Below are 19693 nucleotides of genomic sequence, written 5' to 3'. Positions count from 1 at the left end.
CAAGACATCTGTCAAACAAAGCATTTGCCCCATCTCTATTGTGGCTCTATACATTCTAACATCCTCCACTTTGTGGCAATTTATCTTGCATCTACCAAAATCTAATTGAGTCCCAAGGATTCTCAGAATCTGGCCCTTTGCGAGCCGAATTTACTTTGATGAATCTGGCTGTAAGTCTCATATTTAGAAAATGTGAGCAACTCAAAAACGCACACTTTAAAATACAAGTTTTATTGAAAGTACATTGTTTAATAAATATTCCATTAGCTTATCTTAACCTGTATATTAACCTTCAGCAGGCTCTTCTAAACCCACTAGTGTACTTAATTTGATTTGCTTTCTCCTTGACTTAGAGAGACTGACAGCTAGGTTTAATACACAGTCTAGTGATACATTGAAGCTGGATTCTCCACCCACTGAGCAGTAAAATCAAATTAGATTTTCCAGGAGTCCATCATGAATATTTATGAGTTGAATTTTCAAAAAACGAATTTTATTTGGAGATTATAAGCATGTTTGTTGATCATTCTGAATATCCAACTGAATTTTAATATTGAATGTGTTGGTAAGCCCATCACATGACTGTCTATAATAAGCATCAGTGAAAGCTATTGCTAGGCTTTTCTATGTACATGCACAGGTGTGACAAAATCTTTCTCTGTACAAGCACACAAATAAACCCATGATCTCTGATTGTTCGATCTCTGCTTTTCAATTCTTTTAAGGACAATATCAGAGACTTGTCCATTTTTGCAAAGGCAGAGGGGAAAATAGCAAAGAGGGAAGAATGAAATCCTTGTGAAAAGCTAGATGTGAGTCGCTTGAAGATCCAGTGAATGCTGAGTTTTTCCATCTGCCTCTACGCCACTGAGACATCATAGTAGCGTCAATGCATCTTCATTGTGGTGTGCTAGGCAGACAGTTCGTCAGACAGTTCGGCTATCAGTTGAGCAAGCTTTGGGCAGAAGGACTTGTGGCTTATCTGCGCCGCTTCCATGGCATCTCCATTTGAAAGGCTGTAGGGCACAGAGCAGAAGCATATAGCAAGAGAGTCAGTGTAAAAAATTATACTGGATACAGTTCAGTAATCACTAATGTGGTAATAAAGTTACAGAAGAGCATAGAGTATGTTAGAATAATGCAATTGAGCTTAAGGTAGTCATGGAGCAGTAATCAACACCTTAGTAAACACATTGAGGTTAGATAGCAAAATCACACTAAAGGGCAGATTACGATCTCGTAAGGAAAGCCTCCGAATGGGATTCGGTATTGCAGAATCCGATTCGGAACCCTTATTACCAAATGAATCGTACACATTTCCCAACTACTGATTAGGATGCCCAGTAACCGTTTGGGCAGTCCGAATGGGGTCTGAAAGGCATTTGAACAGCCTGAGTCTATCGGAGCCGATACGTGAAGCTCTATTGCCAAAATCAAGTCTTTCTGTGGGGTGCCCCAAGGCTCTTCATTATCCCCCTTGTTATTCAACCTATACATGCGGCCCCTTCTTTTCGCTCTGAGAAAGCACAAAGTCACTGTATATAATTATGCAGATGACTTGCAGCTCGTTTTCGTTCTTAACTCCCCAAATGCGGTGGAGGACTTCCAAGCTACTATGACTCTAATCCAGAGTTGGATGTCCTCAAATCACCTTAAACTAAACCCAGGGAAAACTGAGGGAGATCCTGCCCGGCAAGAGCGAAATCAGTTGGAGCCCCAACTTCTGGCCTACTGATATGGGCCTCCCCCCTAAGAAATCTCTGACTGTAAAAAGTCTGGGGATAACCATCAATGAGGACCTCTCGCTAAGATCCCAAATTGGAACCGTGGTTTCTTCTGGATTTTTCCAATTGAGGAAAATTAGGAAAATCGCCCTTTTCCTCACTCCCTCCGCCTTAATTCAGGTGGTCACGGCCCTAGTCATCTCCCACATCGACTTCTCAAACAGCCTATACCTTGGCCTACCTGTAGGACAACTTAGAAGACTGCAGTACTTACAGAATCAGGCCGCCAGGCTGATCTGCAAAGTACCCAAATGGGAATCGATCAAACCAGGCATGGAGAGCCTGCACTGGCTACCCGTGGCTCAAAGAGCCGAATTCAAAGCCGGATGTATCATCTTTAAGGCTCTGCAAGGCAAGGGACCTCTATTCATCAGACAGCTGATCGGAAGATACGTTCCCTCACGGAACCTTAGATCAGCCCACAAAGACCTTCTTGAAGTACCGCGCTTCAAGAAAAAACGACAAGGTGGCAGCGGCTTCCACTTCCTAGCAGCTACCCTATGGAATTCTCTGCCACTAGCCCTCAGACAGAGTAGAGACCTCCTTGCCTTCAGAAAGGCATTCAAGACTCACCTCTTCACAAAAGCCTACTTGAAATAACGCTCCCGGCAGACTCACCCTCTGTTATGTTTTTTATCTTTCCAGCGCCAAGAAGCCCTTGGGCGTATGTGCGCTTTACAAATTTTTAATAACATAACATAACATTGACACAGTTTCTGGACAAGCGATAAGGCTGACCGATTCGCACAGCGTTCCAATTCGGTCTGCCTGACATGAAACGGCTGTTGGAATCTTTCTTTCGGGGTCTGTTGCGGGCCCCCCTTTCCCCAGAGGCATCCGAATGGGGCCCATGATGTTGCCCAAAGGACCCACTTCCTAACCATGCCCAATGTGGCAAGCACCATGGGGTACCTGCCACAGGGTGTAAGGTTTTCCCCACCCACCCCTTTTTTTTAATGGGAGCCTGTGTTCTCATTCCGAACACAGTCTCCCATTGAAGTTAATGTGAATTCGACCGAATGATGTTGGGAAGGATAATAATCGGTCGGCTGGACTTGCAGAATCTGATTAATTCGGAAACGATTCCGAAACTGATTTGGTCAGAAGAGTTCCCTAACGAGATCGTAATCGGCCCTATGTGTTAAGTAATCAGTGATGGACTATTCCTCATCCCTGGAATAGGATGCAATAAATTAAAAACAATAGTAAGTATAATAGTTAATCTTTTCCACAGTTGCCATGTTTGATAGCTACTCTTTTGGATTATGTAAGCAACTTCGAGAAAGATACTCTGTTACAAAGGTACAGTGTGTGCAAACAGGCCCGTAGGCAGAAGCATATGTTTAGGGGGTATGGCCCCCAGTAATTACCCAATATTGAAGAAGAGCTTAGGGGTGCAGTCTCTTCCTGATATTTGTAGGGAAAATGGTATACTATAGAAGTCTTGAAAGCACCATATACTTTTTTTTTTTAAGGAATTGATAACAGTTGGTAGACCAGAGAGTTCCTCTGTAACGGCAGACCTAAAAATCATAGGAAGTTCATCGGTGCTGTGTGAAGACATCTTGAGAGGTCAATTATAATGCCTTTGCTTTCCACATTAGAGGCCCTAGTGATGGCTCCCACAATGTTTAGTCCAAGGAGATCAATGTGTTGAGCCTCAAATATTATCTTGATCTTAAAACATGTTTTAATGATAGATAGCCCCTTATAGCACCTCAAAGTTATATGGAATGCTAGTTGGGTTAATTCAGATTCATACTGCTGATATGTAGAGTATGTGCTCACGTCTTCAGCAGGCACATTAATTTAACAAACCATTTTAACATGATTGGAATCCAACTCTGTACAAAAAGTACATGCTGTGACCTTGCATACCATTTTCTCCATGGGAACATCACATCAAGATGGCATACAATTCTATGAGTAATTCTTCTAACTTGAAGCAAGGAATGGGATTAATGTGCGAGAATGTCTTGCAATGTTCTGTACACAAAGTACATCCATGGGGTATGTACATGAACCCACCAGGCTATATTTCATAATGGAGCAACTTGTTTTAAGCACTCCATTGTGTTTGTGACTATAAATTCACTTACATCTGGAAATGGCTTGATGTATGTGTGTAAGGTGTTCATCACAAGATGGCATACAATTGTATGGTAATTCTTCTAACTTGAAGCAAGGAATGGGATTAATGTGTGAGAATGTGTTGGAATGTTCTGAACACACAGTTCAGGGTCAGACTGGGAAAGAAATTAGGCCAGGCACCAAAATATACCTAAAATAGTGGTCCATGTTTGCAAATTTGGGAAGTTTTGAACTTGACATGCTGCATAAGTGTTTTGCAAGGTTGTTGCTCTGGTTCAGTGAAGAGGTGGGTTTTGGGAAACCACCATCAGCAAAACGGGAGGCCGATATAGGACCAACTTTGGAAGAAGTAGCATCTTTGGCAAACTCTTCACAGCGCTTGACTGAGTCATCAATTGAATTTTGTGAGAAAGAGGATGTTTGTTATTTGATGATGTTGAACAGGTCTCTAAGAATGTTTCTGGAGTGGTCAAGAATGTTTCTGGAATGGCAGATTTTTCTCTGTATATATGTTTTTTGTATTAAAGACGTTGAGCTTGAAGTAGAGTGAGAAGGGTCAAGGAGGGTTGTAGTCTCCAGGTTCTTTCAGCCAACCTAAGATTATGTCTCTTTAAATTCAGATATCTATTGAACCAGGACCTGGAAGGGATGATTCTTGATTTCTTGAGTTTAAAAGGAGCAATATTGTCAAGAAGTTCTATCATTTTTGTGTTAAATAGGGGTGGTGAGGTTGTCTGCTGAAGTGAGGTCGGGTGGGGGCAAATTTGAGAGATGCTTAGGGATTTTAGCTCTAAGTTAGGGATTTGGTGTGTGTTCCCAATGTTTAGGACTATTATTTTGGGTATGGTGATTGGGTTTGAAGAAATTGAGATCAAGTAGGATTAGGTGGCGGTCCGTCCAGTCAGTGGGTAGGCTGGAGTGAAGGGAAATGGTAATGGGGTTCGAGAGGACAGCATTGAGGGTGGAGCCTTACTGTGAGTCTGTTGCTTGCAATGTTGAATAGATCTTTTGTTTAAAGGAGGGTGGATAGGGCTTATAGTGTTGCATCATCTGTATCGTTCAGGTGCAGGTTTAGGTCTCTTAGTGTACTGTTTGTGGAGTCCTTCAGGGAGTTTTGTGTTATGTTATTATGTCTGTTAAATCCTCAAGGAGTTGAGTTTTATCACCTGGAGGGTAATAGATGGTGTCAAATTTGATTGGGTTGTAGCTTTTGAAGGACAACTCTTGGATATTCGAAGAATGAGTGGTCCGCTGTGCGGAAGGGTTTTAGGCCTATATTGTTTTTGTGTATGATAGCGAATCCACCACCGATACGATTCTTTTGGTAGCAGTGAATGATCGAGAAGCCCGGTGGGATGGGAAGATTAATAATGGGGGCTGAGAGGTTGTTCAGCCATTTTTAGTAAGGAAACAAATGTCAATATCATGTGGTTGGATGGTTACTGCTATTTCCGTGGCACGTTTGGGTGCAGACCGATATTTTGAAAGCATGCAGTTTAAGGGAGGTGATGTTTGCAGTTCAGATTGATTAGGCTGGATGGTGCCAGTTGGGAAGGAGGTCTGGGAAGTTGATTAGTAGAGGGGATCCTCCTAATACCGAGGATGACCAGAATCATGTGTTGGCAGGGTTGGGAGAGAGCATTGTCATATGAGTTGCTCAAAGTTCCCGCTTCTAACTGTTACATTCCGGTAGTGGTGCATTTAGGTCTAAGGTGGTAGTGGGTATAAGGGATGGTTGCCCGGGGGAAAACACAGGGGATTGGACTGCATGTATGTGGTAGGAGCTGTGTTCGCCAAAGTTATGAGATTGAAAGGTGCTTTGGAGCAAAATTGTATGTCCTTTTGTAATGAGGTGATTTCAAACAGTTGAATGTTGATTTTGTGCTCAAGATAGTAGATTTAGGGGAGCACTTCAGCGGTGAATGGATCATTGGTAAATGGATCAGTGGTAGAGAGTGGGGTAGGTTGGTGATCATCAGTAATTGGAGTGAGGGCTATGGTTGAGTCTTGTCTGATAAGGTTTGAGGATTGCGAAATTACAGGTGTGGTAATTTGGACTAATTGCAAGTGGGAAGTGGGTCATGATGTTGGGGGAGATAGTTCTTGGTGTGTAGTCATGGTTTTGGGGCGTTTCAGGATAGGGGAGGATAAGGGGGTGGTGATGGTTTGAGGGGATTGGGAAGTGGAGGGTTTATTAGAGGGAGGAAAGAGAGTGGAGATAAATTTAATGGGGGTGGGGTGGCATTGAGAACAGATGGCATGGAGGCACGGATAATGGGGAAATGGGGGAATGGGGAAATGAGTGTCAAAAATGCTGAGATTCTGTTCTGATGAACAGCCCGAACTGCCAAGCCTGTGTTCCCTGGACCGGAAACAAGCATCCTGGGACCAGTTTCTGGCTAATTAGCCGTCATCAGCCAGGCTAGCCTGAATCTAGTGGCAAAGTGAGCAATTAGAACAATGGTCTTGAGATGGGAAATCTGTCTTTGCTTGTGAGGTTAGATTGAACGAAACCCTGTGATTGAGATGATTTTGTTTTGCACACTGCACTTTACAATGTTTTAGTTCGCAAAATGAGTTGCATGCTGATGGTTAATCTGCTATTCTTCCAAATGTTTTAACACTTGTGGGATAATGGGCTGCTGACTTCTACTGTGTTTTAGTGAGAAGACATTTTAATTTCTGTACTGTTTTGTATTAATTACATGTGTTGGTTGAATTGATTCAAATAAGTGGTATGTATTGCTGATTTTATTGTATTTGTAACTGTATATGTCAATGAATTGGGTAATGTGTCTTTTAAATAAAGAATTTTGATTGATTGAGAGGTCCCTCTCACTGGAATCATATTGTTAATATTTGCCATTTGCACTCTGGTTTAGCAACATGGCATTTTCATTGAAAATGCATCTAAGGGGTATGGAGGCAGACTGGAAGAAGTAATGAAAAGGAACTTTTCATGTCAGTGCAAATGTCAGGGGAAAGCAGAGAGCAAGTATAAGACTTTCCATTATCAAGCACTGTCCTATCCACTCCCATCCATACCTGTCATTATTGATAAGGCTCCGGTACAGCCACATGAAGCAGAACTCCTGGAACTGGTCCCCATCTTCCTTTTCGGAGATGCCCATGTTGACTAGGCTCGGCAAATTGGTCTTAATGAGACTGGAGAGTGATAGAAATAGAAGCAGTATTAACCAACAGCACATAAGCAAAGCTGGAGTCACCACTGTAGGTGATCTTTACCGGCATAATTCAGGTAGGATTTGGGGATCACTCCAGCCATACACAGTTATTAATTCTTTGAGAGGCATCAGCCTAACTTGCCTTTTTCCTATTCTACTGATGAAATTAAGAAATGTACTATTAGCAGCTCTCAAATATAGATCTCATTTTGACTTTCATGGGCCTGAGCTGATCTGAAATGAGTCTTGTACAGAAAGATGACTTAATTTCAAACAGCATCTTATCATTTGTCTCTTGACTTAACAGTGCATCATTTTTTATGTGTAATGTTCAGGTTTTCATAAATCATAGCATGTTTTGGTATAGTATCAGAATATTATGCATGAAATAATATCTTTTAAAACTAATGGGTCCTATATATAATTGACAAAAATGTTGTCCCATTGGAGCTAAGAATACAATATCAACTCACAAAGGAACAATATTTTTGCAAATGATATTCTGACATAAAATCCATATTTTCTCCACCTTTCGTACCTGATCTCAGGTCCTGGAATTTATGTTTGTCCACTTCTCTGAGATTCAGGCACAGTCAATGAAGGCTTTGAAGCAGCAGAATGATATTCTGTAATAATCGCATTCCAGAGGCTTGTGGCTAAGACACATACAACTTGATGGATTAAACAAAGCACTCTCTGGGCGCTGGCATAGTGGCGGTCCAAGTTCATAAGTAAGCCATTTCACCTCTCTCCACCACCCCAACTGCATACTTGGGATAAAGCTCTCTAGCTCTTTAGGAAAGTATTGGAGTTTCTTCCTACTACCCCCTTTTTCATGAAAGAACTTAGAACAGCTTTTGGCACGAGGGATAGCTCCAATCTGAGATCTCAAGGCTTTATTAAACAAGTATGTGTCTGTTTGCCTCACCAGAAATTATTATTAACACCATGACCTTGCTGAGCAGTTAATATGATTTTTCAACAGTGATTTACAAATTCCTGTGCGTGGATCAGCAAACAAAATGCTTTGTTGTTTATTACAGTTTCAAATACTGAGTCCTATTGAGCAAGAAACATTACATTCAGGCGATCAAAGCTAGAGACTTGCTGAGGATAATGCATGGGTTTGTGTTAGAGGAGTATTGCAGTCTAAGGCTGTGCTGGTCACAAAGTAGCTAGCCTGGCTGATGAGGGGTATTACCCAAAAATCAGTCCCAGAATGCTTGTTTCCAGACCAGGGAAGACCTGGCTTGGTAGTTCGGTCTGGACTGTTCCCATGAGGCACAGGGTCAAGACTGATTTGCATATGGCTGGGTCTGTACTTGGGTGGCGAAGTGAGCTAAAGACTGATGATGGATTCAACCCAGATCTGTGACTGGGGGGAGTGTCTGAAAAGTTTCAGCATTCCGACCATCATCCCCCTGTGTTTGCTCTGGTCCAAAATATATCAGATAATTTTCACGTTGATGCAGTTCAAGGCGATAGTTCATAGGTGCTAGAAGTAGGGGTGTTGAGTGTGCTGCAACATCCTCTAAAATATCCATGCTGGAGTTCAGTAAGTGAATGAGCAATACAGATGCCTTTAACTTTTGTGTATATCTTGTCACATTTGCTTTGCGTTCAATGACAAAAGTCAAATATCAAGCTATGTCTTCTGACAAATTGCTCCTTAGTCAACACTAGTGTTTATTTATATTTTTCTGACAACCCTGCTGGGTTACAGGAGGGGAAATTAACAATTGTAGGACGTCAGTTCAGTTATTTTCTAAAATACAACAGCAGTTAAATACCTGTAAATGAACTATACACATATTTAAAAATATATCAGCAATTAGGAAATGACAAATGAATCACTTTTTTATTTTGAACAGTAATTATTCCAAAGATTTTGATAGGATCAGAACAAATCAAGACACTTTACTTCGTGATGTTCAAATGATAAATATTCACTGATACCCAATATCCACACATTAATGTTTGTTCACTATACAGTTTTATCGCCAGTATATATCTGTGCAAATTTAGTGGATCTTTCAATGGAAGCTTTGCTGTCTATAAATGATAGCCCACTACCATACAAGTCATCTGAAGTGCATCACTAGTTTCACACTACGCTCTTACCACTCTTTCACAGAAAGAGTGCGGCACATTTTTGACAGTTTTTTTTTGTATGACACTTGGAGTTTTCACAATCCCTATGACTTCAGTGATATAAAATTAATAGCAGAACCCACACTCTGAAAATTCATCCGCACCACTGCTATGGCCTTACTGAAGAAGCTAGCCGTTGACATTGAAATGTCTCCTGAATGGAACATGTGTGTGTGTTACCCTGCTCGACTGCATGTATATCTGGTATCATCATGACATGTCCTCTGGGATCTCACAGGCCATCTACACCAAACTCGTAGAGATAACTACTCTCCTGCCTTAACGAATTGCGGGAATTTAAGACTCCAACCAAAGTCCGCTGCTGCTGCTGAGGACTATCTCTGTCAACAACTTACCAGTTTTATTGCCCTTTTAACACCACTGGATAGGAATCAATCCGCTGTTCTCTCAGAGGGCACACCCGTTTTTTAAGCTGCTATCCTCTTTGCTTATTTTCACAGCAAATCTTATAGATCTATGAACACACAATGCAATAAACCATCAACTGAACTCTGCTACTCCTGGGAACAGTTAAAAAACTTCTACCTCTGGAAAAGACAAAGATGACACTGGTTTTAGACTACTTTGGCAATTCACACTTATTTGTTTGATTTTACTTGCAACGCTCCAGTCACTCACCTACCTTCCTAAAATTCAGCCATTTTATTTGTTCTGCATTTTTTTCAAATGGTTTTAATTAACTATATACAATAAAGATCACTTAATGGTATCATGACTTTTATATTGATCTTAATGTTACACCGTACACCATTTCTTGCTACATCCATCAGCCTAAATTGTAATCCACCTATTCTCCCCTACACAGTGTATGATAATAATGAGATACTTCCTCTAGCCCTGAATAAAAACAATAACCTTTTCAGCCTAAAGACTGCATGTGTGTGTTTATTAAAAATGTGATTTGCACATCCTCACATTGTTATGGTAGAGTGCATGACCTAATTATTTGATATCTAGTATAGGTCTGTATTCATGGACATTAGCATATTAGTGTGTTTCCCTGCTTATGTATTTTTAGAAAATTACTGATACAGGGAGACTCAGAGTTGTAAGTATTGCCTCAAATGTTGTTCTATTTATGTGTTTACAGTTGAAAACATTCACTACTCAATACTAAGGGGCCCATTACGATGTCGGGCGGATTGCCTCCGCCAGGCTGGCGGTGGCCACCGCCCGCCTGGCAGAGGCAATCTGCCCGACACCGTATCCCGATTTCCCCCGCCATATTAGTATGGCGGGGGGACCGCGGAGGACGGATAGACCGTCCGCCGCTTTTTCGCCCCAGTCGCCTTGCGACCGTGGCGGAAAGGGCTTAATATGGTGGCGGTGTCCAATGGGCACCGCCAGCCATATTATGATGTGTGGGCATAGGTGCGTTTCCAAAAGTCAGGCGGTCTTTTCTTTGGGGGCCCCCTGCAGGCCCCCTGGTGAAGGCCGAGGTGGTGGGTGCAAAGGGGGGGTACCTGTGTTACCCCCCAGCATTTGCATACACCAAGCAGCAGGCACCGTGCGGTGCCTGACGCTTCATGTATGCAAATGCATGCATTCATTTTTAACATTGTGGCGGGCGGTGCAGTGAGCACCGCCCGACACAATGTTAAATATGAGGGATGTGCCCGTCACTATGGCGGACGCATCCTAATGCACACATCGGGACCCCCGCCCTTTAGGCGGGCGGTCCCGTGTACCGCAAGGGTGGCAGGCGCGCAAACCCCGCCCGCCATCCTAATGACCCCCTTAGTGTTAGGGAAAGTTTTCAGGGATTCTTGTCCTCATGAAAGCCACTGAAACACTAGGATTTTAACGATGGCTGACACATGTCGACCCAAAAGATGATAGAATGCTAACAACTCCCAGATTAACTTTGCTACTTATTAGTGGTACCATAAATAAACTGCTAGGGTACATACTAGATACTTTTATATCCTAGCGGATCCTCACTTAGACTTTCCTCAATAGGTGCTCCCATGTTTGCTGAGTGCACATCTGCTTATTAGAAGACACAAGTGAGGAGTTGTCCCAATGATGAAGCATACCACTACTGGTGGGATGGTGGATCACATCCAAGTCATAATTAGGAATACACCCAGTGATTCTGACCCTTCTAACGTGGTAGGCTGTACTTGGTGTTTTTGTGATATATATTGGGACGACATTTAGCGAACCTCATTTGTTTTCCTCCCACTCCCTCCTTTTGGTCTTGGACCGTAGAAACATAGTAAGTTGTCTTCAAACCACATTTTGCTCTGACTGCTGCATTTGAAGCTTTCTGTAAACTGCCTAAACAATTTTTGGAAGACCAACATAAAAGTGCATTGAAGTAATCAGTTATTTAAGGATAAGACTGGTTTGAGTTTTGTAAGATGGTATAAATAAATCTGTACCAACAACTGAATATGAATTTTAAGGATAATTTGAAAAAAAATACATATTTTTTTACTTTCTCTTTAGCAGCTAGTTTGAGTCTTTTTCAAAAACTAGGACCTCTGTCTTTTCAGAGTTTAACTCAAGACAGTTGTTTTCCCTCCAGCCTACAACTTCACTCATACACATTCTGAAACGATCGGCGACCTCTGATGGATCTTCTGAGATTAAAGGTACGATCTGTATATCATCTGCATGTGATACAGTAGAAAAACCAAACGATCTTATCAATTTGACCAAAGTTGCCACACATATATTAAAAAGGGTTGGGCTCGGGGAAGATCCCTGAGGGACCCCGCATAGCAGCGTGAAAGATGTTAATGTCAAGTTTCAGAAGGCGATTTATCTTTTTCTGAATGCACTCCTTAGGGGTGCATTCGTTTCCCTCTTCTCTGTGTTTCCTGTCTTCTCCCGTCACATTTCTTTTCATAACATTATAAACATTTTATTTTCCACAACTTTGTCCTTTAAGTTACTCTGATGTGGGCTTTCACTTATGTACAGCTTCGCCCTTCAAGCCTCTCACCCATGTGTTTGAATATGTTGCGCTCTCTCTTTTTTATTTGCTTCCACCCTTCCACATTGCTGTGTCCTTTTGCTTCCCTCCCTGTGCACTCCGTGTTGTTCCCCATCCATGCCCTCTGTGTTGCTTCCCTCACGCACACACATTTGTGTTGGTTCCACCCATTCTCAGGGGGTATATTCACAAGAATGTGTGCTAAACATCACCAATAAATGCTAACACACCCTTACACATCGCAGCCGACTATGGGAAAATAACCCTGTGTTAACGTGGAATTCACAACAAGGCGATAGCATGCAATAGTCTGCCTAAACCACGGACAATGTCCGCGATACAACCACCGCGACGGAGTTAAAAACACAAACCACAACACAAAAAAACATGTGAAGAGCCTATTTGTGATGAGGAAAGCAGAGATAAGCACCACCAGGCCTGAGACACACATGGCAGGCGGGAATAAGCACAACAAAAGCCTGAAAAAAAGAGACAATCCAAACAGAAAACAATAGGCTAGCACAATGGAGGCAAAGCGCGCCTGCAGACATCCCCACAAGCCCCATTGGCAACAAAATATTGTACATGGCAGGCCATCATGGACAAGGTGAATGCAGCCTGAGAGTGGAGGTGGACAATGGAAGAAAACCAGAACATCCGGAATGATGCGAATAGCCTGGGCCTGTGGTGGTTGTGGTGGGTGTTGTGGCCATCATGGGTACCCGCGGTGTATGGTCATTGTTTCCATTTCTTCTGTGGGTCTTCAGGTGTGGCTCTTGGCTGTGCTCCGTTTTATGCTGCAGGTAGTCATCCTGCTTTACACCAGCAATAGGCAGGTGTTAATCCCCTGCTGCTACCGCGGCTTATCGCCTGTTTTTGTTTCACATCACAGATCTGGTAGTTCATTGTGAAAGTGGCGTTGTGGTTTTTTCATGTGATTTTGCACAGGAACGCCTACTATGCATCTCATTAGGGTTAGTTGGTGGTGTCCACCGTGGAGATACATTTGGGGGCATTTATGTCTGCAGTTTTCACCAGCTTGTGAATGGGGTGTTAGATCTATCTCCACTTTTGATGCATTAAGGTGGGGATAAATCAGAGTTCAGTCCTTGTGAATATCCCCCTCAGTGTTTCTTCCCCACGCTCCGTGATTCTGCCATCTGTGATTACGCGCTCCATGTTCTTACACCCACCTGCGTTCCTCCCCACCCACCTTCTTTCCCCCCACCCATGCACATTCCTTTTATTTTGTTTACCGATCCAACTCAAAACAGTAAACAAAACAATGCGTGTGTCAATTTTTAGGCCCATACATGCTTAGTGTGATTCACTACAACTAGGCACAGCTGGCCTTGCAGACTTGTTTTTCTCCTGTTTATTAGCCGAGCCGCACAGCATCAGAGATGGTGTGAGGCATGGCTAAAACCATTGGAAAAGCCAATAGGTTTCAAAGGCGAGACCTATTGGCTTTGCCAAAGCTTGTTTTGTTTTACTGTTGCGCAGCAGCAAGCTTTTCTATTATTCTAATGAGAACTCATGTGCGAGACTAACATGGTTGAAAAGAGTTGTCTCCTCTATATTTAAACCCTCACAACGAGATACTTTGTTTATTCCAGGAGAATATGAATGGAAGTGCAGTTTATTGAATGTATTCCCCTAATTGAATTTCTATTCGGAAACATGGGCTCCCAGCTTCAACTATAAACTCAGAGCAGAAGCACGGTTTCCCTGTTAACTTCCTGCCATGTAATTACTGTCTTCACAACACTATAGAGAATACGCTGCTTCGATTATCACTTGACAATGCAGACCAAGCTGCAGCAGCGATCTGTGGCATTTTCCATGGCTTTCTCCAAAATATCTACATTTCATAAACATTAGAAGACTCAATAACAGAGAGTTAGATGTCCTTTCCAAACTGGGATCTGCGACTGATTCCCAATTCGCAACTATGGACGTTTAAAAGCCTCAGTTAATCAATTGGTAATAGGCCGGCATGTCAAGGCTGACTCTATTATGAGAATACCTGAAAGATACAATCTCGGCAAGACCTGGAGCCCATGTGTATGGGTACATGTTCATGTGCAAATGGCTTAAATAAGCCTCTATGGTTGTCAGTCTACTTTCATGCCTATATGTCTAGTTTGACCCCATAACAAATGTTTCTTCTGCTTGACCATAAATTCAATATCCTGGCAGGTATAAGGAAAACGCATAGAAGAGGGATGAGAGCCTCATGCCTCAACTTTTTGCACGGCACGTATGCACACTAGGCAGGGATTATAGGAGCCCCGATGAAGGCTGTTTTCCACTAAGGCATTTAATTAGGCTGAAACATGCTGGTAAGCCATCAAGGATGGATTGATCATTAATTTTCATCAAACTTCCTAACAAAAAAGGTTTTAATCATATCTAGGGTACCTCTCAGATAAAAGGAAAACCTTTGGATATGCAGTAAGATATTTTTTTTAAACAACTGGATCCCTGCTTTTATTCAGTCAAATTATCCGGAGCACCCAGGACTGGTTTAGTCTATTGTGGTGGTATTTACCTATCTTGGTGTGGAAATGTCACCGATGATAATGCATGACATAATAAACTATGATGAGGTGACCTCTTCGAATTTGTCTGGGCATCTGCAATGCTCAAGAGGATACAACATTGGCTCCTTTTTTCACAAGACATAAGCAACTTTTTATGCGTGTATTATTCGTTTATAGGAAGGTTGTGCATAGGTATTTTATTCTCTCTCTCTCTCTCTCTCTCTCTCTCTCTCTCTCTCTTTCTCTCTCTCTCTCTCTCTCTCTCTCTCTCTCTCTCTCAGTGTACTGATCTAAACTGTCAATAAGCAGTAGTGAAACACAAAATTACCTCTAATTTACAAAAGGAAGAGATATTTGTTCACTTATAGTTGATGCTTTGTTCCACTTCCAAGAAGTTACTATGTCATATTTGTTAAAGGAGGCACGTTGAGTCACTAAGCATCCATAAATTGCTATAAATAAGTTGGCCTAGATTTGTTTAAGCATGTCAATGATAATAGAGTACCAATCATCTGAGTTGCAGCATCAGGTCATTCACAGTGCTGTAAAATGGAAAATAAGTAGTAGCAAACACTGCGTAATTATTACTATTGTTATCACTGTGGGAACAGCCGGGACAATCTTTTCCATTATAAATGTTATTCCCAGTCTTGCATTTCAGATAAAGATATATTAGGAGGAAAAAGTTAAAACTATACCATTACCATTTAATGATTCTCCATCCTAAATCGGGATCTTAAGCTTGCATGCACGTGAACATGGGGAGCCACATAAGGACTTCAATGTAACTCCACTCATGGCTTAAATGGGATCAAAGAAAACACGTTCTCCCAAACTAATTACATCCTCAGACTTGTCAACAGAAAGCCCTTAAGCATCAAGCTGCACAGGGGCGGATCAGTGTTGTTTGGGAATGTTAACCCCCTCCAGAAACCTGCAGAACACTGCACACAACCCCACACAGAAAGCTATGAGGCGGAGTCTCGCATGAATACCCACGACAGATCAGACGTTTCCGATCTTCCAGAATAGCGGATCCTGAAAACAAGCTTAAAAATAAAATAAACTTTTCATGGGTTTTCCTTCATTCGCTGAAACAATGTACCACTATGAGCTAGCGTTGGTGTGAGTGTTAATTAATTTACTCACGCTGTAAATTTACTACTCCTAAACTGAGACAAAATCCTAACTTTACGACTTTCAGTATTCACAAAAGGCATTTAGGAGTAGTAAATGTAGCAATCACTTTACTACTCCTAGATGCCTTTTGTGAATACCGAAAGTCGTAAAGATAGGATTTTTCTCAGTTTAGGAGTAGTAAAGTTATTAATCCTAACTTTACTACTCCTAAATGCCTTTTGTCACTACCAAAATTCGTAAAGTGAGGATTTTGTCTCAGATTACTTTTGTGAATCGGGCTCATGTTATTTTATGGGAGAGGCAGGATTTGCAGAAGGATAAAACTAATTTGAATTTGAGTTTTTCACTATGAGGACATGTAAGTCCTAAAAGTACATGTCCAACTTTTTAAATACACCTCAGCTCTCTCGGCTGTTTAGTGCCTAACTAAAGGTGACTTATATGTATTAAAAAGGGAGGTTTTGGCCTAGCAAAAGGTTTTGTTTGCCAGATCGCAATGGCAGTTAAAAAGGGGAAAGGCAGGCTGCAATCATAGACATGAGACGTGTTTGGAGGGCTACAAAAGTGGATGGTGCAATCAGTGCTGCAGTCCCACTAGCACCATTCAATTTACAGGCCCTGTGTACCTGTGGTACCACTTGACTAGGGACCTACAAGTAAATCAAATGTGACAATTAGGTGTAAGCCATTGTTAAAATGTTTAACGGAGAGAGCACAAGACTTTAGGACTAGTTAGCAGTGGTAAAGTGCATAGTGACACTAAGCATGTTTAAGGATGTCTGGAAGTCAGTTCCCATGTTATTAGAGCGTTAAACCTCCGAAACATGCCAACAAGTATTGAATACCCTCTACTGAGTCTAACAAATGTTTGCAGTCCTTCTCCATCTTTCAAAATGCAGAATACTGCTAATCCTGTCCGCATCCATGCCACCCAGTCAACGCTGCAAGAAAACGTTTTAAATGCAGATATAACCTGAATGGGCAGCTCTTGGGTGTTGGGGTATCTTTGTGTTTAAATGCTTTAAGAATCTGCTCCAGGCAATCTCCAGACAGAGTCAATTTTACGGTCATACCTACTCAAATCTTGTGCGACTCTCTCAATGCTTTTTTGTGAATAAGATTGGGGCTATTTAAAATAGCATCCCTCCCTGCCCAACACACAATAATCAATCTCTAAGTGACACAAATAGTTACACACTCTCCTGCTTCTCCAATATAAAGCAAGAGGACCTAGTTAATCTATTGATAGAAGTCAAGTCAGAATCACCCATCGAAATTGTTCTCCTGAAAGTCCTAAGGTTAGTATTTACCTTCTTCGCTGACCTAACAATGTCACTTTCCAATCAATCAATACTTGGTTTGTTCCCAGTTCCCTCAAAAGGGCAATCATTGCACCAATTCTAAAAAAAGCTGGAGCAGATCCCTTAGATATGAAAAACTATTGTCCTGTTTCCCTCCTGCCATATTTAGCAAAATTATTTGCGACCTATGTAGCCTGCCCCCTTTGCTCATTTTTAGAGAAGTCAGACTTCCTGGACCCTTGTCAAGCAAGATTCCAGCCGGCACATTCTACAGAAGCAGTAATCATGTCGGTAGTAGATGATATGCAGAAGGAAGTAGACTTTGGCACTACTCAAGCTTTAGTGCTACTTGGTTTGTCTGTGGCATTTGACATGGTCGACCATATCCTTTTAGCTGACCGGGTCAGGGCCACAGGGCAACTGGATCATTTCTTTTTTTAAAGATACTGCTCAATCTGTTAGGCTACCCCCGTTCAATTTGGCAGAGGTACAACTAAGTTGCGGGGTGCCACATTGCTCCTCTCTGCCTTCCAACCTTTTCAATATTTATATTCGCCCCTTGGTCAGCTCTCTTAAAAAGATTAAAGTCAATATCTTCAACTATGCTGATGACATGCAACTGCTATTTTCGGTTAATGACAGCCCCACGTCTAGGCAGCAGTCTCAAGACATTTTGCTGTTAATCAGCGACTGGTTGAACAGTAACCACCTGAAGCTGAACTCCAATAAAACAGAGATTGTTATCACAAAAAACAAGGTGGAACTCTCGAATCCTTCCATCTGGCCCAGCGAGATGGGCCTGCCCAAAAAGGTGGTAAAAAGCCTCAGTGTCATCATTGATGAGGAGTCATTATTTAAGCAGCAGGTAGACGCAGTGACATCGGCAAGCTTTTGTCAACTCCGACAAATAAAAAAGATAAAGAAATTACTTACCAGGGAGGCCCTGAATCAAGTTAAAATAGCTCTAGTCATGTCAAGAATTGACTACGCCAATTCTCTCTATTTGGGCCTCCCTCCCAGATTCTTTCTGTGTAGGCTCCAGCTAATTCAAAACCAGGCCACCTGGGTAATATTTCATCTGCCCAAATATGGCCACATCTCCCAGGTGACTAAAGACCTCCACAGGGTGCCAGCTCCACAGAGAACCATGTTCAAGGTGTGCTGGACAGTCTTTAAGGATTTACATATGGACCGCCCGCCTTAGTTAAATCCAGAGTTAGTAACTAGTGCCCTACCAGAGAACTAAGATCCGCCACCTGCACTATTTGCATAAACCCGGAAACAAAAAAAAAGGACAGAAGGGTGTAGGTTCTCCGTCATTTCTCCTCGATGGTGGAATTCATTGCCAATGGAACTCAGGATTTCTACTATGCTAGATTTTGATGACAACTGAAAACATGGCTCTTTAAACAGGCCTACCAATAACTGTCAATGAATACCGAACAAGCTAACCATCGCCAAGAGACCATCTAGATAACGTATGCTCTAGAAATATTAATTAACATAATATAACATATTGGTGAGATGGAGTTCCTGAAAGAAGAAAATATTGATGTGATGTCGGTGCAAGTAGGTATGCACTAGCTGAGCCCTGCGCTGATCATTCAATCCGCGTTCCAGGTCAAACGCACCCTACCGCGTGGGAACGCTGGGTGTAGAGCTTATGCCAAGGGTGCTGGAAGCTGAAAAGGGTTTCGAGCAAATATAGTATACTGATATGTACACCCACTTCAACCATCCATTCTAGTTTAACCATCCTCAAACTAGCCCCTCCCAATCCAATCTGGACATGATAAGAAAGAATATAGGAATAAATCTCTGGGGCACCGGGAGGCCATGCGAAGATCCCAGCAAGTCGAAGCTGGATGGCTGAGAATGCAAACAGAGAACAGGGGGTACACAGCTGATGGTTTAATATTGTAGGTGAGGGACAGTTCAAGCCATACTGGCCACGAGTGGCAGTCCATGGCACACAACCCCAGAAGGCGCTGGTCAGGCCCCAAGGCATGCAGAACGAGTCTGGTTCAATCATTTCACTGAAAGCACTGCCTGCCACTACCCCTTGCGTACCAAGGCGGGCCTCCCCAAGAGGCTCAAGCTTGCAGGAGAATTTCAGAGCTGCCTTAGGATCAATGAAAAGGTGAGTTTTGCCATGGAATGAGACACGCAGTTTGGCAGGGTAGATCAATAAATATTGCACCTCAACCTTTTGCAATAGACTCTTGGCTGGTAGCATTTCCTGGTGAGCCATTTGGACAGATAATGTGAAATCCGGTTAGGACAAAAGTTCATTACCTTGGTACTGGATAGTTCAGTGTTCCATGGCCAGCTGCAGGACAGTTTCTCTATCTTTTTAGTTGAGGGGGCGTGCCACAATAGGACGCGCAGGAGTCCCAGGATGTGAGCGAGGATCTAGCAAACAACGGCACACTCAATGGCAAATAATTGGAACAGGGCGTCTCCGAACATGGAGCGGATCAACTTCTCAACATAGGCATTCATTCTATCCATGGAAGTTGAATCTGTGACCCCAAGA

General features: G+C 42.3%; 1 protein-coding gene across 1 annotated transcript in view; it reads right to left on the bottom strand.

Annotated features, from left to right (window-relative positions):
• Positions 1 to 218: 218 nt before the first annotated feature.
• LOC147733233 (uncharacterized) overlaps positions 219 to 19693 on the bottom strand; it is a 43242-nt gene continuing 23767 nt past the window's right edge. Inside the window, exons 4-5 of the mRNA XM_086957774.1 lie at positions 6921 to 7040; positions 219 to 1016 (exon numbers count right to left, since the gene is read on the bottom strand). Of these exons, the coding sequence (XP_086813900.1) occupies positions 911 to 1016; positions 6921 to 7040 (226 nt within the window). The 3' untranslated portion in view covers positions 219 to 910. The remainder of the gene's footprint in view (positions 1017 to 6920; positions 7041 to 19693) is intronic.

The sequence above is a fragment of the Lissotriton vulgaris genome, chromosome 2_1 (assembly GCF_964263255.1).
Source record: "Lissotriton vulgaris chromosome 2_1, aLisVul1.2, whole genome shotgun sequence".
Taxonomy (NCBI): domain Eukaryota; kingdom Metazoa; phylum Chordata; class Amphibia; order Caudata; family Salamandridae; genus Lissotriton; species Lissotriton vulgaris.
The sequence above is the reverse complement of the archived record's forward strand: the minus strand, read 5'-3'. Positions and strand labels throughout refer to the sequence as shown.